Source organism: Lygodium microphyllum, chromosome 26 (assembly GCF_053477565.2).
Source record: "Lygodium microphyllum isolate KBCC chromosome 26, Lygodium_microphyllum_v1.1.10, whole genome shotgun sequence".
Classification (NCBI taxonomy): domain Eukaryota; kingdom Viridiplantae; phylum Streptophyta; class Polypodiopsida; order Schizaeales; family Lygodiaceae; genus Lygodium; species Lygodium microphyllum.
Genome location: NC_141160.1, coordinates 15,007,940 through 15,032,160, shown reverse-complemented (window position 1 = coordinate 15,032,160; position 24,221 = coordinate 15,007,940). Strand labels below are relative to the sequence as shown.

General features: G+C 42.4%; 1 protein-coding gene across 1 annotated transcript; it reads right to left on the bottom strand.

The window, feature by feature from the left end:
• Window positions 1–100: 100 nt before the first annotated feature.
• On the bottom strand, window positions 101–1,562 carry LOC148013008 (aspartic proteinase nepenthesin-1-like). The gene is made up of 3 exons (XM_087667439.1): window positions 889–1,562; window positions 620–843; window positions 101–471 (listed from the first exon to the last, which is right to left on the bottom strand). The coding sequence occupies exons 1-3, from the start codon at window positions 1,560–1,562 to the stop codon at window positions 101–103; spliced, it is 1,269 nt and encodes a 422-aa protein (XP_087523565.1).
• Window positions 1,563–24,221: the final 22,659 nt, after the last annotated feature.

Genomic DNA, 24,221 nt, shown 5'->3' with positions numbered 1-24,221 from the left:
TATTCTTGTGATCTTGAGTGGTTTTTCTCTTATGTGTATTGTGTGTGTTTGATATAGTAGTTGAAGCAAGTCTAGCTCTTTGACTCCACATATAGCTCTACTAACAAAAACCAAGGACTATACTTAAGACAATAGACATATCGTGCAATATTTGATTCTTTATGTCATATCCAAAGTGGATGTTCTGCTGTAGAATACTCCCAAGCACGGAAAAACTGGACTTAGTTCCAGCCATGGCAAGGCAAAAATAATCGAGCACTGCAAAGTAATTTTCAGGAGGAAGTTGTAAGTCCGCGTTCTTGAAGTGCAATGTCAATGATGGAATGGAATAGTAATTAGTGGACTTACTCACCGTGTAGCAAGGGCCAAGGGGGAAATCTCCTAGTTGCACTGGGGTCAGATCTATGAGGTCTCGGAAGGTAGTTGCAATGAGTTGATAGGTGGTGTCCTCAAAGAAGGTGATGGGTGTACCTGTAATATCATTTCACGTGCATGGGATGATCAGTAGACGGTCGATTTCCCTCATCACATTTTATTAGTATTTGATTGCCTAATGTATAACATTCGGGTTTTCACAATCTTAAATACTCACTCATATAGATTTTTATGACAAGCTTACCCGAATCAATGATCAAGCCACCAGATCCGTCTGCTAAGATATCGAACGTGTCATTTGGAAGGTCGAGCAGCTTGCCCCTTATGCTGACACCTTCTAGAGAAACATAGTAAAAGTTGGAAAGGCTCCCATTAAAGTGATGGTTGGTGGTGATGGGGGTGGATACTGTATTGTTCATCGCCGAGCGATCAATGTCGAAGATGGAAGTTGGGCCCAGAAGTAAGAGACTGGTGAGAGATGTGTTGTCCTAATTAGCGAGGCAATAAGAGAACTTGTGGTCGATAGATGTTCCCAATTGAGCAGGTAGGGAAGTAACGCCTTGGCCGAGGCCCATGAAACCAGTTGCGTTGGCTAAGAGGAGATCGAAATTTAGATCGTGGCCGCCAGAGCTATAGGACACACTGTTGAAGGTCAAAGTGTCGGAGGCAAGTTTGCCAAGGCCATAGGTGTGGCTATTCTTACTGTAGCAGTACTCACAAGGGCTTGTATTGTCACTGCGTGCGGATGAGCGAGCACCTGTCATATTCGAGAGGTAATCGCAGAAGGGGCTGCTTCTGCAGGCGAGCGATGCGTAGGTGGACGACTTGGAAGGGTTGAAGAAGGGCTGAGGTTGAGGAGCGCAGTGGACGCAGCGCTGGCACTGGGTCCAGACGAGGTCGCCGCCCGTGTCTACGACCAGCGTCAGGTTCTGAGGAGGGCTTCCGAGTGAGAGTGAGATGAGATATTCGCCGTCGGAGGCGAATAGCGGCGACCACAATGACGAAGAGGTAGTGGTCATACCAGAATTAGAGGAAGGGAACGACTTGACGTGATGATGGCTTCTCTGGATGACGGTTCGCATCATCTCGACCTTGGACACCGTCGTAATCGTACTGGGATCTCCATGACCGCTGACATAATTGTCACGTCTATACGTGCTCGGCGCCTGCCAATATTGACTTTCCATAGTCTGAAGACATTCGACCATCTGGAGTCACAGTGGTTTGATGATGGCTTACTGTGCTACGAATGGCATCGCAATGAATTAGGAGGCCACAAAGTATACCCACTGCACTGATCACACATTCCTTCCTCATGGGTGGCATCCTAGAGTAACTAACACGATCAAACGGCCCGCCGTTATTTATGAGTGCGCTTATAAGACAGCCGAGCAAAGATGAGCTTCTTCCAGGCCCAGCTTACTTCTGCAGGTTGTGCTAGGATGCAATTTATAGAGCCACCCAACAGCGGCCGGCCTTGAGGCTTAAATTGATGCCTTGATTATCATATTTCTCTTGTCACCAACGATGTAGATTCTACCATCAGCATGTTTCGTCGCAATCTACCATGTCTGGGATATTCATTAACTACACTTTGGTCATGTCTGGTGTACAATGTACATAGTATATGCATTTGCAAAAGTATATGCCCTGACGGCCCGGCAATGCTAAGTTGCCAACAACGGTGGAGATTTTCACCCAACTTACGGGCTTTCAAACACATGGTTCAGTTTATGAGAGTTACACTGAAAGGCCCGCAAAGAGAACCACCTTTAGATGTGGTGAAAATTCGACTATTTATTTGGTTCTACTTATCAAATCTATTTAATGGGATCGATGGATCATGGATCTATTTAATGGGATCTATGGATCATGAATCTATTTAATCGGATCAATGGATCATGGATCTGAGGGCGACTAGAAAAGCTAATGCATTCCCATCCATAAAATAGACGACAGAATATGTTGTACTAACCCATTCTTTGACAATATTCTTGAATTAGTCAAATAACATATTCTTTTATCCTTTGTAAAAACCACACTGAATTCATAGATTCATTCCATGATATCCTCTCTCTCCCTCCCTCCCCCTCTCTCTCTCCCTCCCTCCCTCCCTCCCTCCCTCCCTCCCTCCCTCCCTCCCTCCCTCTCTCTCTCTCTCTCTCTCTCTCTCTCTCTCTCTCTCTCATGCACATAGCCAAGATAAGCGGTACGCAAATAGGCAGTAGGTAGGCACCACAAGTAGCATGCAAATCTCTCTCTCTTTCACATTGATGCATGATCTCTCTCTCTCTCTCTCTTTCCTTGGTTATAAACTTGGTCTCATAGATGTTAAGCTCCTCTTGTCACATGACCCTATTAGCATTCTCTCTCTATCTTTGTCTCTGTTTTAGGTCCATTGCAATCATGTTGCTCTCACCTAGGACCCCAAAATTGAGTATGGTAACCTACTCTCCCCTATGACCCCATTATCGAGTATGTTATTCGAGAGGTACACAAGTTGATCCTTAAGGGAGGGCAAGCAAGGGTGGACCTACAAATCGTTAGGAGAGGGCAATCATATGTGGTAGAAGACGCATACATATTGACCATTTGGTACATGTGCATATCTACCATAGAGGTAGGTGCAAAAAGGGAGGGTAGGACTAAAGTGGAGGACAACGATAGCAAGTACGATAGGTTGGAGGCGATGGACATCTTGGTAGAAACTATTGAGGTAGACACTTGTTGTGCAAATACTATTGTAGCAACAGCAAGTAGGAGGTATTGAAAAAGCGGTATGCAAAAACAATAAAAGAGAGTTATTTCCATTCATTAATTCAATGGAGAGAGAGAGAGAGAGAGAGAGAGAGAGATGCCCATTCCTTGATATGCCAAAATTATGGGTGGCAAACTAGAGATAGTAGCTCCACATGTGGTGATGTTGCAAAGGGGAGGCTGCGAGTGACATATGGAGAAATAATGCAGAAATCTCATCCACCTTTGACTTGATTAGCTATAGTCTCATGAGTGAACTAGCTTGAGATAGTGAGGCTGATTGTAGAAGAGGATGGGAGGCTATACAAGGAGGTACAGTTGAGCATGGTGCACATATGTACTCTCTAATCCTTGCACCCTCTTCAACCTCCATTTTAAAGCAATTAAAGAAAATAAATATGGTAATCTCTTAGCCTTTCCACCCTCAATCAACAGCTCACACAAAACTTGTCCCCACTCCCCCATAGTTTGTGTGTGTGTGTATGCACATACGTGTGCACATGCAAGTGTGCAAAGAGAGAGAGAGAGAGAGAGAGAGAGAGAGAGAGAGAGAGAGAGAGAGAGAGAGAGAGAGAGAGAGAGCTTTGTAGTTTGTCATGAATCCCATCTTGTAGAAAATGATCCCCCATCTCGAGTAAGTTACTATGTATAAACCCTAGGCATCACGTGCATTCAATGCATGTTTTATATATCCCTATGTAATGTATTTTGTAAACTTTTCTTGGCCCTTATGTGACTTTTTAGCAATATTTATAAATCCTTTACTATAAGTTTATTTTTTTAAGTAAATAATTTAATAGATCCCTGCATAATAGATATAAGATACTACAATATAGAATTGACCATAGAGCAACTCCCAAGGGTTCATAAAATCTCTTAGTAGTTCTAGCGATTTCACAAGTTGGAAGTTCAACATCTCAACCCTTTGTTGGGCTACGCAAATCTCTATTTGAAAATTGCAGATATGGTAGTCTATGTGCTTAGAGAGGTCTATGGGATGCTTGCCCCAAGGTTGTGTAGGCAAATCTTGAGCACAAAGAGCAAGAGAGAAGTTGGAAGGCTGTCCTCCATTGCTGCTTGAGAAAAAGCTTGGCAAGAACAGAGAGAAAAGACCTTTCAAAAAGTAACAGATTTTTAGATTGTCACTAACTCCTAGGAGTCCTTCTTGGCAAGTTTACCTCTAAAATTTGACTGGGGGTTGAAAACGAGCTACCATTTTTGTCCCCTTGCCTCTAGATTTGTCCAAGCCTCCTGCCATAGCTTGTGTGGTCTTCAAGGAGCTACCATCCCTAGCTCCAATACTTTTGTGTATCTATAATAAAATAGGGTTTTAGTGTTTTGAAAGGGGAAGGGATCAAAGGTTGAAAAAAGGAGCAAATCTGAAAATAGGACGCATCATAGAAAAACTTGGAAAACACTTGCACAATTCAAGGAGTTAATGGCTGAAAATACAGGCTTTGCATTGACATGAAAATACCATGAAGGTGTTAAAATTGATCATAGTAAATGGAACCCTCAAGGAAAAACCAAACAATGAACCTTTTATCCACATCCAACAAATTCAGTAGCCATTGGATTTCTGAAGCTCCACTCTAGCGCCACACTAGAGCCTAAAGTAGCACAAAACCAAATTTGTATTTGTATATGATATTAATTTTCTGCCTTCTTCATGATCCTGCTAGGGAGGATATCTTTTGGCCTACCTCACTTCTAGTCTCAATGTCAAATTGACTACTAGGACAATCTATTAACTACAAGGGTATAACATGTGAGATGTGATCTTATTCTACATTGTCACCAGCTCTGGGCCCTGTACTACGAAGATTGCTACAAACTGTAGAAGTCCATAACTCACATGATTGTTGCTCTTCCCATTAAAAAATTATTTTACTTCTACTATACTAAAATGAACTTAGCATTCCCTTCTTGTAACGTGTCTACCTATTTGCTTGCAGACACGTCTTAGCAGCCCATTGGAAAGACAATCTAGAAAGCGCTGCCCGGCACTCCCACAGAATGTCACGGGGTTTGCAATCTAGCTCCTCCCGAGTCTTCCACAAAGAGAAAGCATTCCGGCCGTTCCCACTTAGGACTAACCAGAATCGGGGTTTTTCTAGTGGTCAATTTCCTAGAACGGTAGCTAGCGTCAAACCCTAGGCAAACTACTTTACGCAGAAACGTCAGGGTCGAAGCGGATTCATGCTGCACTTGGTTCAAGGAGAATGGGAAACGAGAGGGATGCAAGGCTAGAGCTCTCTTCCCATAAGGCATAGTCCCATTCCGTTCCCCTAAAACAACACAAATCGGGTCTTTAGCATCCTAGATTCTAGGTTAATATTCCTTGCTGTCAATTTCCTTCGAGAAAAGTTTCCGGCCAACCGAGACCACCCATCCATAGGATGGACCCATGGCCACATCCACCGCACTTTCCTCAGGGTTGCTTTATTTTTCTAATTATCTACCACATTTAGTTTGACACACAACTTCCTAATTAGCTAGTTAATCACCGATTCCTTCACGTAATCTTAGCACTGGCATAGAAAAACAATGTCAAGCAAGTTCCTTTTCAACAATTGATCATATTTATCTTTGGAATACATCATATAATCCAGCCTGTAGGCTAATCCACAATCCACCCGAAGGCTAATCCATAATCCATCCCGAAGGCAATCCAGCAATCCTCAGGGATTACTAATCCAAGTTTCCGCCCATAGACTAGTATGCGGGCCTTGAGATCCAATCGTGAGTCACATCGACCTCTTTTGCAGGACCCAGAAGGCAAGACATTTACGGCCAGAGCCCCCCCTAGCACCCAAGTGTCCTCTTGCTCCAAGTAGCGCCCAACGAAGAGACCTCTCGGGACGAGTTAGGTCCACGTTCCTGGTGCGACCAACAACCCCCTTGGTTAGGGTCAAGCAAACAGTCGGGGGTAATTGATACTGCCTCTCCCTCTAGGCCTTCAACCTAAAGCAATTAATTATTTTTCCATCTTTATGAATTCCCATTTCATTTAGGGAATGTCAAGTGGTTGCAATTTCCCTGGCCTTTTGACATGTGCAGCCTTAATGCATTGACAAGACAAACACTCAGTAACATATTTGAGAACGTCACCTTTAAGCCTTTCCCAATAATAGATCTTTCCGACTGCACTGAGGGTCTTGGCATAGTGAGGATGTCCTGAGAAAGGGGAGTCATGAGCTTCCCAAAGTATTTTCTACTTGAGTGACAGGCTTGCCGATATACATAATCTCGTTCTATAGTAGAAAAGTCCACCATTGATAGAGAATTCTAGATACTTTACCTGTAGCTTCGGGTCCTGATCCTTGATGGGGATCTCCCTTAGCATCTTCTAATAGGTTGGATCATGGCATGCCTCTTCTCTAGCTAGCTCAAGAATTGGGTTGTTTGGCATGGATACCTTTGTGGCTAGAGATCTAGCTATTGATGGATCTTGCAAGATTAGAGAATTTAGAAATGCCTTGCGACTAAGTGCATCGGCAACTATGTTCTCCTTTCACGGTCGATATTTGATTTCAAAATCATATTCCTTGAGCACTTCAATCCACCATCGACGTTGCCTCATGTTGAGCTCATTCTGGGTAAAGATCCATTTGAGACTTTTATGATCCGTCACTAGGATAAAGTTGTTACCCAGTAAATAGTGTCTCCAAATCTTGAGAGCATGGATGATAGCTAACAGCTCCAGATCATGGATAGTATAATTCCTCTCATGGCTATGCCAAGACCCTATACCATCCTGTCAATCAAGGCATAGTTTCTCATAAAGACCCTGTACCATCCTGTCAATCCAAGAAAGCTACGTATTTCTTTGACAGTTGTTGGTGTTGTCCACTCTAGAATATCTATGACCTTAGCTGGGTCCACTGAGATTCCTTTCACTGATACAATGAATCACAAATATTCAATATATCGCTTTAAGAATGCACACTTCCTCTTTTTGGCATAAAGCTTGTGTGCCCTCATTGTCTCGAGGACAATGCGAAGATGGGATTCATGATCACGTTTGGAGTAGACTAAGGTATCATCGAAGAAGAGGAGTACGAAGTCATCAAGATATGGCCTAAAGATATCCTGCATCAGCCTGTTGAAGGTGGAAGGAGCATTTGTTAGCCCGAATGAAATGACTAGGAACTCAAAATGCCAACTTTGGGATATCTTCTTCCTTAATCCTTATCTGGTAGTAACCAGACCTGAGATCAATCTTGGAGAAGATCTTCGCACGGTCAAGAAGTTCATCTATTCTTGGAATAGGATATTTGTTCTTAATGGTTGATTGATTCAACCCTCTGTAATCAATACATAACCGAAGCGTTCCGTCCTTCTTCTTCTGGGGACAGCATTAGAGCTCCCCATGGCGAACTACTAGGATGGATGTAACCTTGGTCTAACATTTGCTTGGGTTGCTCCTTTAACTCAATTGCTTCTGGGATGGACATTCTATATGGCCTCTTTGCAATTGGTGCAGCTCATGGCACTAGCTTGATTTCATGATCAACTTTACTTTTGAGGAGGAAGTTCTGTCAACTCTTCAAGAAATACGTTTGCATACTCCTTTAGCCATGAAGGTTCTTCACTAGACTCCTGATTCTGATCTAGCTTATTAAGCTTAATCAAATAGACAGGTAGCCCTTTTCTAACTCCCTTTATTATCCGAGATGCTTTGGCCAATTGAATTTTTGGCTTCCCAACCTCTCCTTGAGTCGTGACCAATTTCCCTTTAGAATTTGGAAAGGAAACTTGGCCCTTTCGAGAGTGAATATGGGCATCATTAGGTTTAAGCCAATCCATTTTGAGCAAACACTCACGGATACCTAGGTTCATAACCCTGAATCTGACCGAAGTCAATTTTCCTCCCAGTAGGAATTCCACCTTAGCAATTTGCCTGGTACAAGTGGACTTACAACCATTTGCTAATTCCACACGCAAGGTAGTTGTATCTTTTGTGGCTATTCCTAATCTTCTTGCACAAACTTTTGAAATAAAGGAATGTGTACTGCTACAATCAATCAAGGTCTTGAAGCCTTTACCTTGATAATTCGAAGGTGTCTGAATCACCGAAAACTAGCGATTCGGGCCTTTCTTGTGAAGGGCAGCATGGACTATTGCCCTCTCAAAGTCTGCTTCCATGGTTGGGTCTTCTTCTTCGCATATCTCCCTATTGGCAACACAGGCGGTTCTTCCTATGCCCTGAATGGCGGCTCCTTGGCCACGCGTGGTTTCTTGAAATGGTCCTTAATGTTGTCCTCCACCAAGCTTGGGACATTTCCTTTTGAAATGACCAAGATCGTTGCAATGGAAGCAACGGAGGTTGCGCCCATTACCTTGGGTAGGAACAAAATTATTGACATTGTTGGTCCTAGCTTTCTTCCTTTGTCCCTGATTTTGACCTTGAACTCTCTTTGCCTAGGACCTATACATTCCTTTGTTCTAATCCTTATAAGACCAAGTCTTGTTACTTCTTGGTCTGGTTTGCACTTCCTATATTATAGGCACAGCTCGAATGAGCAGGTCTTCAAGATCTGTTGAGCATATTGACTCGAGGTGGGTGTTTATAGGTGGGTTTAATCCGGCACAAAACTTTGACAGCTATTGTGTCATATATGGCGCATACTTCAAAAGAGAGATGAACTTTGAATAGTAAGCATCAAGAGATAAACCAAGATGTTTCAACTCATAGAACTCGTTCATCTTCTGCGTGCGGTAGCCAAGTGGTAGATATCTTCCTCGCACTGTTTTTATTAGCTTTTTCCAAGTAACTGACCCATCTGAGATCCCTTGGTCTCTGCACCATTGCTTCCACCAAAGTCTTGCTTCGCCGGTAAGCTTCAACTTGGCGAGCATCGCCTGGTTAGCGGGTGCAGTACCTACCGCTTCGAAGTACTCCTCCATCGATTCGATCCGGATGGCATCAGTTTAGACGGACCTTCCCTTGCCATCAAATTTTGGTGGCTTGATTTTCTTGAGAAGAAACTTCTTCTCCTCGATCACGGCCGTACTTGGTGCAGGGGTCGGACTAGGAATCTGCACCTGAGGTTGTGCCTGGGCATTGAGATTCTTAACGTTGACAACTCGCTAAATGTTTCTCACATTACATTTCATGCCCAATTCAGCTTTTAGCCAAGAGAAATAATCACTTAACTTTTTTAATCAATATTCACAGTCAAGACAATCATTGATAATAAGTCTATTTCATTCATATGGGCATATCCCTTTTCGGAGTACAATTATTCTTGGGGAGATGAAACAAGCTGATACATTAATTTGGGGAGAATAAGACTGTCTTACATTCAGCTCTACGGGAACTGAGTAATAGTATGGATTGGGGTCATGGATTTTTAGGAATCGATAGGTCATAGGAAGATTAGGGTATCCTTTCTTTTGGTACCCGTTCTTCTTGTAACGTCCCAACACCTTGATTTTGTTGGCAAGGATTATGTTAGATATGATCAATGCCCCACCCTCATTAGGTGCTACCAATGATCCATGGTGCTCAAAGTTGTAAGGCCCCCATTATGAGGAGAAGCCAAATGTGAGCCCGGACATTGGTCGAGTCCTCACTTGTATATCAGATGAGGTCTATGTGACCGGATGGCAAAAAGGTGACTGTTGTGGGTCTAATCTTTGGGTTAGACAGAGTGGTTAAGCTGATAGCAACTCGAGGCGCATTGCATCGAGTTGCGGTGTAAGGGAGTTAAAAGGGGCCCCTATTCCTTGTAAAGGGAATATTCCCTGGCCGACTAGTAGAGGCTCATATGGTAGGTCGGTCAGCACGCCGACCTAACGACCTTTGCGGGCTATAAAAGCTAAACCTCTTCGCAGCCATCTCTCACTCATCTTTCACCCAGTCAGAGTTGTTGTTCCAGCTAGCCTTAAGCTCTTCACCTATCTTCTGTCTAGATCGCCATCTAAGCTTCACACAGTGGAAGCGCACGGGTGGACAGAGCCATCTTTGTATCAGTTGTTTGGAGTTAAAGAATTTATTGATTCTCCTCTTATCTATTGTGTACTCTCTATCTCTTTCTTAGATTCTGTTCGCTACGCCGTGTAATATTTTACATGGTATCAGAGCCCAAGGGGCTCTAGAGATCGGAGAGCGTTCAAGAGGCAAAGGCTTCAACAGCAAAGAGAAACTATGTCGACTCCGGGAAGCGGTTCTAGCGCATCAGGAAGCGGTGCAGGAGGTGGTGCTGCTGTATCGGCTATTCAAACACTGAGGATTCGCCCACCAACTTTCAGCGAGAAGGCAAGTTAGATGGTACAAACTACACCTTGTGGAAGTTCAAAATTACAACTATCCTTGATTCTTATGAGCTTCTGGAGACTGTGGTGGGGACTGATGCAGAACCACAGCCTATCCCCGACCCATCAAATCCTAGTGTGATGATTCCTCCGAATGCAGATCTTCTACGAGCTTGGAAACAAAGGAATGCAGATGCATTGTGTGCCTTAGTTACAAGCTGTTCTGACAGTGTTTTGACTTTGATTCAGCATACAACCAAAGCGTCAGAAGCTTGGAATGTACTAAGGAGTCAGTATGAAACACGAAACCAAACAAGGATTCAAAACTTGGAGAATCAACTAGCAGCGGAGACATTTGCTGAAGGAGAGACGGTTGAAGCATTCATCACTCGGATTAAGAATCTGCGCGACCAGATGGCTGGTGCTGGGATACAAAAGACTAGCGAAGAGCTAGCTCGGAGGTGTCTTCGGATTTGTCCACAAAAGTTTGATGGACAAGTAACTGCCCTTAATACTCAGGTGAGACCTCAAGCTTTGACTTTTGAGGAGTTTTGTGCATTATTAATGGAGGAGGAGTTGAGGCTGAAAGGCCGAGAAGGAAGCAACAATGGAGATGCTGCATTCTCTGCCAATGCAAAAGGCAAAGGTGTTTCCTCCACCAAAAATGATGGTGACAAAAAGAAGAAGGGCGGAAAGAAGAAGTTTCAAGGAGATTGCTTCTACTATAAGAAGAAAGGACATGCAATTGCAGATTGTCGTGTCAAGAAGGCAGATGAAAAGAATGGTACCCTTAAAAGTAAAGGGAAAGAGACAGCCAATACGGCTGAAGCAAAGTTGGAATTATTCATGGCGACCATTGAGGAAGTGTGCTCCTTGGCGCAAGAAGAATCTACCACTGACTCTTGGGTGTTGGATAGTGGGGCCTCCCATCACATGACCAACAAGAAAGGTCTATACAGTTCTATGCAGCCTCTACAAGAATCCATCACTGTGACGGTTGGAAATGATGCTAAATGCCCTGCTGTGGGCACAGGTACTATTTCTTTTGTTGCTGCAAATGGTGAAGTCAGAAAGCTTTCAAATGTGTTGTATGTTCCCGAAATCAGGAGAAATCTCTTATCAGTTGCTGCCATAACTGATCTTGGTCATGAAGTGAGGTTCAAGAAGACAGGTGCATAAATTATTGATAGTGCTGGCACAATTGTTGGCAAAGGACAAAGAAGGAACAACCTGTATGAGCTAAGTGCTCTTACAGCCACCGCTAGAGTAGGCACAAGTAAGCTTTGGCATGAAAGGTTTAGACACATCGGATTTGCAGTATTGAAGGAGATGCAAAAGCAAGGTATGGTTGCTCACCTACCTACAATAACTGAATTGAAGGAACCATGTGAAGCTTGTATGATGGGCAAGCAACATAGAAAGGCATTTCCACAAGAAAGCAAGAATAGAGCACAGGCTCCTCTAGAGTTGGTGCATGCTGACTTGTGTGGTAAGATGCCTACACAGGCCTTGGGAGGATCTTCTTATTTTATGTTGATTGTCGACGACTACAGTAGGAAGATGTGGGTGTACTTCCTTCGTGATAAGGCTCAAGCTTTTGGTAAGTTTAAAGAATGGCTAATACTTGTTGAGAATGAAACAGGGAAAAGTGTGAAGAAATTTAGAACAGATGGTGGTGGTGAGTTCAACTCAAAGGAGTTTGAAGGCTTTTGCAAGAGCAAAGGGATCAAGCGTCAATTGACGATGCCTCACACACCTCAGTAGAACGGTGTTGTGGAACGCAAGAATCGCACCATTGTGGAGATAGCAAGATGCATGCTAAAGCGCAAGGGATTGCCTAAACATTTTTGGGCTGAAGCTGTTAATACTGCAGTCTACATTCTAAATCGTAGCTATACAAAGGCTCTCAAGGGAAAAACACCTCATGAGGCTTACACTGGTAAGAAACCATCTGTCTCACATTTCAGAATTTTTGGATGTGAATGTTATGCACATGTTCTAGATGAGAAGAGAAACAAGTTACAACCAAAAAGTAGAAAATGTATCTTCTTGGGTTGTAGTGATGAGCAGAAGGCTTACAAATTATATGACCAAGAGGCAAAGAAGATCATCGCGAGCCGTGATGTGGTGTTCAAGGAGGAGCCGCATACAGTGGAGGAGGAGAAGGCAAGTTCTTCCACTTTATCATCAAGCGAAGAAGTAGTCCACTATGAACCTGTCCCGAGAGCTATCCCTATCCTTAAGGAGGAGGAAGCATCATCTTCAGATGATGAGGAAAGAGTTCACCAACCTGACATCACCCCTCCAGAAGAGCCATTGCCATGCTGGGTGAAGCAGCTCTATGACCACAATAATCCTATGCCTGCATCTGTTGAGGAGAAGGCAGATGGACCAAGGAGGTCTCAGAGAATAGAGGAGCAAAGGAGGGCTTCTGCTCACATAGTCAATATAGCCTTGATGGTTGAGATTATGAGAGAAGTAAAGGAGCCAACTAACTTAGAAGAAGCACTTGCAGATCCATCATGGAAGGCTGCTATGCATGCGGAGTATGACAGCATAATGAAGAATGACACTTGGGAGCTAGTGGATCGACCATCAAAGCGGAAGGTTATTGGCACCAAGTGGATCTGGAAGGTAAAGTATAAGGCTGATGGTACCTTAGAAAAGTACAAAGCTAGACTAGTTGCCCAAGGATTTTCACAAGTTGAAGGGTTTGATTTTCAAGAGTCATTTGCCCCAACTGCTAGAATGACCACTATTCGCACGTTACTTGTAGTGGCTGCCCATGAGAAGTGGCCAGTATACCAAATGGATGTTAAGTCAACGTTCTTAAATGGTGACCTCAAGGAGGAGGTGTACGTGGCTTAGCCACCAGGGTTTGAGGCCCCCCATTCTGAGAACAAAGTGTGTAAACTGAAGAAGGCATTGTATGGGCTGAAACAAGCCCCCAGAGATGGTACCAGCGGATAGATAGGTTCTTTTTAAACCTAAACTTCAAAAGATGTGCCTCAGATGCTAACTTGTATGTTTACAGGGATGGTAAAAAGTCTGTAGTGATTGTCCTATATGTGGACGACCTTCTTATTACAGGTGACTATGAAGATATGATCAACCAAACTCGAAAGGCTTTGAGTTCTGAGTTTGAAATGATAGGCTTGGGCTTGCTGCACTATTGTTTGGGGATTGAAGTCTGGCAAGAGCCACGAAAGATCTTCATCTCTCAGAAGAAGTATGCATGGGTGATCTTGAAGGCATTTGGCATGACCGAGTGCAAGGAGATAGCTACACCTATGGAGGTGAATGCAAAGTTATCCGTCGAGGATACATCAACATTAGCAGACATTGGGAGGTATAGGAGGTTGGTCGGCAGTCTGATCTACTTGTGTAACACCAGACCAGATATCAGTTTTGCTGTTGGTGTTTTGAGCAGGTTCTCAAACAAACCTCATGAGAGTCATTGGAAGGTTGGGATGCGGGTGCTCAGATACTTGAAGAAAACTCTTGACTATGGTATCACATACAGTTTCGGAACTTCTCTTGTGGGAAACTGTGACTTGGATTGGGCAGGAGACATTGATTCTAGGAAGTCAGTTTCTGGTTATTGTTTCTCTTTGGGTTCAGGAATTTTCTCTTGGATTAGTAAGAAGCAACCAACAGTGGCATTATCTTCTACCGAAGCAGAGTACAAGGCAGCTTGTTTTGTTGCATGTGAGGCCGTATGGTTGAGAAGGATTCTATGGCATATGGGAGTGCAGGATGAAGAACCAACTGTGCTGAGATGTGACAATCAGAGTTGCATCGCCATTGCCAAAAATCCAGTGTTTCATGCACGCACCAAACATATAGAGATCCAGTATCACTATGTGCGTGATTTGATGGAGGATGGGATAGTGGAACTGGTCTACTGTCCAACAGAGGAGAATGGAGCAGACATCTTCACCAAAGCACTTAAGAAGGATCTACTTCAAGTTCATCTTCAGAGACTCGGCATTGGGCCGAGGAGATAGTTCACCTATGGGTGGACATTGAGGGGGGGTGTTAGATATGATCAATGCCCCACCCTCACTAGGTGCTACCAATGATCCATGGTGCTCAAAGTTGTAAGGCCCCCATTATGAGGAGAAGCCAAATGTGAGCCCGGACATTGGTCGAGTCTTGACTTGTATATCAAATGAGGTCTATGTGACTGTATGGCAAAAAGGTGACTGTTGTGGGTCTAATCTTTGGGTTAGACAGAGTGGTTAAGCTGGTAGCAACTCGAGGTGCATTGCATCGAGTTGCGGTGTAAGGTAGTTAAAAGGGGCCCCGATGGTAAAGGGAATATTCCCTGGAATATTCCCTGGCCGACTAGTGGAGGCTCATATGGTAGGTCGGTCAGCACGCCGACCTAACGACCTTCGCGGGCTATAAAAGCTAAACCTCTTCGCAGCCATCTCTCACTCATCTTTCACCCAGTCAGAGTTGTTGTTTCAGCTAGCCTTAAGCTCTTCACCTATCTTCTGTCTAGATCGCCATCTAAGCTTCACACAGTGGAAGCGCACGGGTGGACAGAGCCATCTTTGTATCAGTTGTTTGGAGTTAAAGAATTTATTGATTCTCCTCTTATCTGTTGTGTACTCTCTATCTCTTTCTCAGATTTTGTTCGCTGCGCCGTGTAATGTTTTACAGATTATTCGGGTCACTTTCTCGTACATATACGTGTTCTGCTTGACCTTCCGACCTCCAACATGTAGGGTTGCGTTTGCATGAGCCTCAACAAAGATGAATAGCTTCACGATCTTCAGGTCATCCATCCACTTGATTCTCTTCAAGTTGGTTCGAAGGTACGCAAATCGGCAGGTAGCTATGTAATAGATTCTTGAATCACCCATCCATCTCTGTTCCACATATAGAGATGAAGGATTGTAGATGTGGTCTAGGATCTTCATCATATCGATCCTCTGTCGATAATCTGAGGCACGTATCGCGGTCATAAACATAACCTGGAACACCAAGAATGTATTCCATGCTTCATGACTCTACAAGTCAGCATTGATAAGTAAGGAAATGTTCTTAACAATGACATTTTCTCTACTTCTCCTCATTAAGTTTCCTTGTAGACATTAGTTCCTCATTGGTTCACTTTGATACCAAGTGTAACGTGTCCACCTGTTTACTTTTGCGGACACATCTTAGTAGCCCATCAGAAAGAGAGTCTAGAAAGCATCGCCCGGCACTCCCACGGAATGTCACAGGGTTTGCGATCTAGGTCCTCCCGAGTCTGCCACGAAGCGGAAGCATTCTAGTCGTTCCCACTTAGGACTAACCTGAATCCAGATTTTTCTAGTGGTCAATTTCCTAGAACGGTAGCTAGCGTCGAACCCCAGGTGAACTACTTTACGCAGAAACGTCAGGGTCGAAGTGGATTCATGCTACACTTGGTTCAAGGAGAATGGGAAACGAGAGGGATGCAAAGCTCGACCTCTCTGCCCATAAGGCATAGTCCCATTCCGTTCCCCTAAAACAGCACAAATTGAGTCTCTAGCATCCTAGATACTAGGTCAACATTCCTTGCTGTCAATTTTCTTCGAGAACAATTCTTGGCCAACCGGGACCACCCATCCGTAGGACGGACCCATGGCCACATCCGCTGCACTTTCCTCAGGATTGTTTTAGTTGTCTAATTATCTACCACATTCAGTTTGACACGCAAAAACAACTTTCTCAATTAGCCAGTTAATCACCAATTCCTTCACGTAATCTTAGCACTGACATAGAAAAACAATGTTAAGTAAGTTCCTTTTCAACAATTGATCATATTTATCTTTGGAATACATCCTATAATCCAGCTTGTAGACTAATCCATAATCCGCCCAAAGGCTAATGCATAATCCAACCCGAAGGCAATCCAGCAATCCTCAAGGATTACTAATTCAAGTTTTCGCCCGTAGACTAGTATTCAGGCCTCAAGATCCAATCCCGAGTCACGTCAGCCTCTTGTGTAGGACCCAAAAGGAAAGGGATTTACAGGGAGAGCCCCCTGGCACCTATGCATCCTCCTACTCCAAGTAGCGCCCAACGGAGAGACCTCTCGCGGTGGGTTCAGTCCACATTCCCGGCACGGCTAAAAAGCCCCTTGGTTAGGGCCAGGCAGACAGTCGGGGGTAATTGATGCTCCCTCTTCCTCCAAGCCTTCAACCTGAAGCAATTAATTATTTTTCCGTATTTAGTTCTTTGAGCAAAGCAATACAAACAATGCTCCTAAATTGTACAAACACAATTAATTCAGTGGTCGTTTGTTTGGCCAACTGCTAAGGAGTGAATTATTCTCTCACTACAACAAAAAGGCTCCATAGACGCTCTTGTAGACGCAATATTTGAACTATGATAAAAAATGTCGGGGCGTGTTTATTACCGCATCTACTTCTACGTCTACAATTTCACGTCTAAAAGCACGCTTATAGTCAAAAGAGGCATCATCATCGCTACTACCACCGCTGCCTGTGCCGCTACCGTTGCCACCACCGCTATTGCTAGTCCCCCCCTTCGCTATCCTCAACTGCATCAGGGTTTGCCTACACAAAGGATTAAGGTATATAAATACCATTAGAAATAATAAATTAGAGTTACATATACTTTTCATGTAAAAAATACAACATACCTCTTCTGGTGGTGGAATCCTCATGGCACGATTATATTTCTCCTCCATGATGAGTCCCTTCTCGTAGAAATGCTGCCAAGTGGACGCCCAATTATGACCTCGATGGTAGCCTATCTCTCTAGGAGTAAGCATCCTACCAACGATATGATACTACAAAACAATTGGAACATACAACGTATTAGAACACATTACATAATGAAATGAAACAAATTATAAAATTTAATTTTAAAAAATAAATCAAATAATACTTGCAAACTCAGCCTCCCATGACTCCCTGCCACTTGATCCATAATGCAACGATCCCATGGTTCCCATCTGGATACGTCGCGCCTCTGCATGCTAGTGACTTGTCATTTTCTCTGCTGCTCTCTTCTTGGCCTCTTTCCACTCCCTATGGTGGCAATTGGGTGGTTGGCCATATCCAGGGTGCCCCTGCTCTTGTCTCCGCAATGACTCCTTGGTGCGCGTCATAAGGTGAGACCTCTTGTTATGAAGCGCGTCTCTCACCTTTGACCGTCCCCAATCATCTGAGAATCGTGAATTCTCGGGATTAGGGTACCTTCTATGTATTGCCCGCAACACCTCTTGCCACAAACCATTTTTTTGGTGCTTGAGGGAAATCATGCAATCTTTGTATGTGGCATGCACGACACTCCTCAAGTAGGCTATCACTTCCCTCCCCTCATAGTCATGCAACATGCCACCAACATCAGTTGACAGAGTAGTACATTTGTGGAGGCTCACCTCTCTCATTTCCCAGTGAGGGTGATCGAGAGCCACCTCCTAGGCAACCCCCACAAAGTCCTCGACCTCCTCGTCCTCCTGCACGACTCTCCCTCCTCCCTTGACGAGCACTACCCTCTACCTCACTCAATACATGTGCTTCTGCAGATGCATGTGCTTCCGTCGATCCATGTACTTCAGCTGATCCCTGTGAATCAGTTGTATGCATAGTGCGTGGAGTACCAGTTAGTAGAGGTGTACCAAGGTTTGGTGTTTGTGCGGCAATGCTAGGCAAAGATGTGATAGGTGTCCTAGACATCACACTAAAAACCTCCTTTGCAGTGGGAGGGTGACCAAGATAATTAGTCATCTCCCCCATGAATTTCTCCTTCTTTGGAAAACCTCTAAAAAAGCTACTAACGCCTCTACAAAACTCCGCTAAGGTGTTGTTCATCCGTTCCAACTCAGGATCAATGCTGGACGATCCAGGATTCCACATCTACATAAGAAAAATCATATTACCCTGTGCAGATAAAACATATTACATTCTGCGTCTATATCTGTGTCTCTGTGTGCATCTGTCAATGTGTCTATTTTCGCATCTATACCTGCGTCTATACTGTTATCTGAACGCACTGACAGACACGCATAGTTGGACCATTTTTTTCAAACTTGGTTAAAAAAGGCGCAAAAAAACCTCCATAGATGACAATCTATAGTATGTAAAGAGAGAGAGAGAGACAAACAGACAGAGAAAGCAAACAAGATTGATAGAGAGAATAAGAACTCACCTTCTTTGCTTGTTCCGACGGGTGGTGGCTAGGTTGCAAGCTCCTTGTCCTCCTTCTCCCTTCCCTTGGTAAGTTGCTTGAATCTTCTTCTCTTCCTTGTTGTTTGGCTCTTGTTCTTTAGTTTTTGGCTCTTCTTTCCTCCTATCCTCTTTTTACTCTTATTTCCTTCCCTCATTGTCTTCATGAAGTGATAAATAAACATGAGTAGTGATGTTGGCTCAAACTACAGAAAATGAACAAAAAATGCAGGAAAGCACAGGTTTGAAAAGAAAGCCACAACGTTTTTTAAATTTTTTTATATTTGTATAGCGCGTCTATAAGCACGTGTATATGCACAGATAATACCTATTATACGTGCTGACAGACGTTCAGGAACAATTAAACTGATTAGATGCTAGCTTTTGGTGTTTTTTGGATCAACATGACATGACTTTCCTAGTCTTTCAATATCAAAATGTTTGCCTCCATGTTGTAAGTATCAATGCATGCATTTAGGGAACATGACATATATAGATTGTATGTGCATAGTGGTCCAACAAATCAAGCCTCTTTCTTATTTGCAAACATTATATATTGTAGTTAAACTCTAACAATTTATATTGTGCAAAAATGTGTCATTGATTTAAGCTAAGATCTTAATCTACATTGCTATTCATACAATTTCATTTATGTTGGGTTGGCCAATCTGCTTGATAATGCAAAATATGCTTGATATGATATTTTTGATTGAGAATACTCTTGAAATATATAGAAAATCTTGAGATAAGAGATGGCACACTAGCAAATCAATTGACCTATGTGGTGACATATATAACAAAGCTTGAGGATAAGAGATAACACATTGGCAAGTCAATTGGTACATATGTGGTGACTTACTAGACCATCCCACTTGCAATTGCATGCAAGTATCAATAGGTGGATAAAGTACGAATGTTTTTTAGCTAGAGAGAGATAATGCAATGAAGGTGTATATGAAAGAGATAGAGAAAGGCATATTATCCATCAATCAATCAAAGATATGTACATGAAGTGACTTGACATAGTAATTAGAGTATCGTCATTTTTAGGATGCTCCATTGACTTCTGCAAGTTCCCATAACCTTGAAGTAAATAGCCAACCACACTGTCCATGGAAGGAAAACTTGACCTCATCAAATTAACCAAGTTAATTTACTTATACATTTCATAGATAAGAGATTTGTAGTTGGCTTGTTGGTATTGCAAAGTATCCTTACAGTGATCTATTTTAGTTACCAACAAGTGGACACACTGGCTAAAGATGATGAAAAGAGGACATGTGCACATTGGCTATATGTGGTCCACATTATCTAAAATTATATGTGAGCTACAAGTGCACCTTGACATGATTCGAATAGCTTGCACATGCACAAGCCAACTGATTTATATCAATCTACTCATGCTATGAATTGGCATGCATGTCTTGCTTTTTCTTTGATTGTATTGATTGTGATGTATATTCCTCGAGAATAATGAGAATCAAGGGACTACCCTAAAAAGTGAGGATACTCCCTTGAATCACCGATTAAGCTTTGATCTATAAGTTTATGCATGGCTAGGTTAAGTGCACAACAAATGAGACATGTGAGTGTATTGATCAATTCTCTCTCTCTCTCTCTCTATATATATATATATATTGCACATGCACAAGTCAACCTTTGATCTATAAGTTTTAGCCATGGCTAGGTTAAGTGCACAATAGATGCAACATGTGCATGTGTCAATCACTTCTTTGATAATTATGTCGTATATACATCCAATCATCATGCCCTATCCAATCACATTTGTATAGGGCATGATTGGATGTATATAGGGCATGAAATCACATATATATAATTAGCTTTGAATGATTGGATGTATATTTGTAATACTCAGAAAGAAGTAAAGTTGATAATGTATATCATGTCCTATACATGTATGCCCTATACATGTATATCATGTCGTATACACATGTATATCATGTCCTTATGATCCAGGTGTAATTATGTCGTATATACATCCAATCATGCCCTATACAAATGTAATTGAATAGGGCATGATTGGATGTATATATGGCATGAAATCACACATATATAATTAGCTTTGAATGATTGGATGATATACATGTATGCCCTATACATGTATATCATGTCGTATATACATGTATATCATGTCCTTATGATCCAAGTGCAATTATGTCATATATACATCCAATCATGCCCTATTCAATTACATTTGTATAGGGCATGATTGGATGTATATAGGGTATGAAATCACACATATATAATTAGCTTTGATTGATTGAATGTATATTTGTAATACTCAGAAAGAAGTAAAGTTGGTAATGTATTCAAACAAATACTAGCTGTTAAGAGGTTTGGTCATATTTTGGGACTTTATGAGAAATGAAAAATATGTGCATTTATTTTTGCATCTATAGGTGCGTTTATAAACGCGGATATATGGATGTGTTCTGTATACTAGCGTAAATAGAGGCACTGATACACTCGCTTATAAACGCACCCGCTTTTTCGCGTGTACAATGCGCGTCTATAGGGCCTTTCTCTTGTAGTGTCTCTGAATGCATCGAGCATTCAATCCAAGATCGATTATGACTTGGCAAGATCCCCAAGGGTTTGTTGTTTGTTTACCCTTTTATCCTTGGGATAGGGTTTATACCCTGTCAACCCAAATTAGCAAACACCTTAGGTTCCTTCAACTAAGACAGTAAATCTTGGGCAACCTTGTTGCCCTAACTTGATTGATCAATTGCTCATTACCCTAACTTGGCAACTCAGTAGTAGGATGACTACTCATCCTCTTGCAATTTGGACTCGCACTGGAACTTGCCAATCTTGTTGTAAGGAGTGGCATCTCTACTTTGTTATTTAACACAAAACCATGCGACGTTGCAACTTGTTGCATAGGAGTCGCATTTGACTTGTGGGATCATTTCTCCCATCAAACGGCATTCCTTGGTCAATAAATATGTTTAGTCAAGATATAGTGTTTGGGGTGTCTTCTTACCCAACCCAACCCTAACCTTACTAGGCGGATAACCATTGGCCCTAGGGTTTCTAATCTCAATCAGAAGTCTAGTATTAGGTCATTTGATCCTTAGGGTAAAACCTTAGATCGTTATTGTATGGGCGTCCCATTAACCCAAACATTCCGTGAATGTAGGTAGGACCTTTGGGTTCGAAAGTCTCGACTTGGCATACCAAGTGTGATACTAGGAAGAATTTTTAATGTGCTAAACCCTACCTAGCACTTTGAAGTGCTCATAGTACCAACTATTATGCTTTTACGAATCCCTTGAGGGTTATACCATTAGAAGTGATCATCTACCTAAAATGATCTAATTGTCTTTTGACAAGAGTGGTATTTGCTCTAGGAGAGATGCAAATAATTTTCCTAAGAGATGCAAATAAATAAATTCAAGATGCAACATTCCATGCAAGTATGCGAATCATAGACTTTTACTTCTATGCAACTAGAAGGTTTGCAAAGACCATTTCTTTTCCTTGCAAAAATCATGATGATTGACAATTTGGGGGATAACTTGTATAAAACCTATATAGATTTATATCAAGAACTTCTCCTACAAACCTATCGTTTAATGCAACTGAATTTCAGGCTTTAATATGACATGCAACCTTTTTCTAAATACAACTTCGATAAATGAAGTTCATGTATGACGAATGTCATAAAACTAATGTTGACTTAATCCATTCTAGGGCACTTAATTCGTCTTAAAATACAAGCATCTTTGCATGCAACATGCAAGTTCATGGTTTCATTTCCATGCAATGCAACTGCTTGGACAACATCGACAAGGATTATGTCATACAAATCTACAAGTAGAAAATTACTACCTAAATGCCTTATGCGCATTTCTTTTCCGCAGCCAATCAAAGATGCATTTAAACAATTTCATCTTTTTAAACCTAAGCAATATGCACTTAGGATTTGCAACTTGGAAATGCAAGCAAACCCAAATGCACGACATGCACTAACTCTTGTAAATCGTCCAAGGAGATAAATTCCCAAATGTATTTTGATTTGACTACGTGAATTAGTAACATGCATAAATGCATTCTTTCCATGAAAATTTAACGTGCCTAATGCATTCCTTTTATGCGGAATTAATCCTTTTAAGAACATGTGCATGGGGACTCACAGCGATATCCACGTATAAACTTGGGTTTGAGGCTCCCACATGTGTGCCTTGCGTCTTTGGCTTTGGAGTCATCGTTGATGTAGGGGACTTGGACTCCGCAATTTGTCCTCGCCTTCATGCGATCTCCAAACTCCCTCCAAGCTGTGGCGACTCAGCCTCAAAATGTGCCTACTTCCCCCGTCCGTAGGAATTCCCTTTATAGGGCGTGGGTTTTTTTGAAACCGGGAAAAAGGTTGTGTGCATGAGGCTTATGGAAGCCTTATCTTAAGAAGCTTCTGGGTACAGGTTGACGTGGAAGAAGGGAACGATTTGAAAGGGGGAAGATGCGATGAAGATGATAATTAAGAGAGCGATGATGATGGCGATGGAGTGGGCGACAACAAGCGTCGACTGGTGGCAGCTCCCTAGCATGGCGACAGTGATGGCCGTTGCTCTTCTGACAGGCAGCAGCATAGCGTTTTTGATTCCTTCTCCCCTCCCTCCAAGCTCAAGGGGAGGGGGGTTCATATAGGATAGGGGGGAGATAGCCACCCACATGGCTTGTGTGCATGCCTCCCCCCTCATGCTTCCCCATGCCACTCAACTTCTCTCCCTCGCACACTCCTCTCCCTTGCCATGCATCGGCTGAGGGGAGGGGGTAAATAATTAAAAAAATTCCACTACTTTAATAATTTATTCATTTGCCTTTTCATAAGGGGTGTTCTCATGCGGCTTGCTGGTTTTAACCTCGGCTTTATTTGCACAAGGGGGTTGTCTATCGTGCGCATGGGGTAAGTATTTAACTGCCAACATTTTTCAATGTGGGAGATCACTTTGGGGTGCCTTATTGCGCGGGGTGTGTGGAGTTTAAGGTTGACTTAATATTTCAAGCGGAAATATTACATCTCTCCCTTATTAATTTTTAGCATTAAATAGAGATTAAAGACTTCAAATTTCTAAGTTCTACTGATATTCTACTTCAAAGAAAATGTTTCCTCTATTGATCTCTTTACTTGAATCAATCACAACTATCATCATATAACTATTCACATAGTGCAACATACTAGCAATCAAGAATGACTACATACCAATAATAAAACTTTTCTACAAACGTTATGGCTATTGCTTACATGCACAAAAGATGAGTGTTAGTAATACCATTTCTTATCAGTTGTAGCGGTAACCTTCCCTGATTGTTGCAGTATGTATCTCTTTACCCTTCTCTAGTACCCAAAAACTTTGATCATGATGGTCTCCATTTGTCAATGCCTTATGGCAGCAGAAAACACTGAATGCAACATAGGAAACACAGTTATGAATGAGGTGAATGCAATAGTGATTACATGTCTGAACTATGAAGAAATTGTGAGGTCTCATTACATTGCATTTTATTTTTTTAAAAAAAACTTGACACAATTGGTACTAAATGAAACAATAAACACTAAGTGCAATAGTGAATACGAAGTGGATGTAGTGGATGTTACTGTGATTCCAACACTACATAGTGAAGACACTTGCA

Coding starts and splice junctions, on each gene's coding strand:
- LOC148013008 (XM_087667439.1), bottom strand. CDS start 1,562: ATGGAAAGTCAATATTGGCAGGCGCCGAGCACGTATAGACGTGACAAT. Junction 844..888: donor GGAACATCTATCGACCACAA/GTTCTCTTATTG, acceptor ATCTCTCACCAG/TCTCTTACTTCTGGGCCCAA. Junction 472..619: donor TGGCTTGATCATTGATTCGG/GTAAGCTTGTCA, acceptor ATGATATTACAG/GTACACCCATCACCTTCTTT.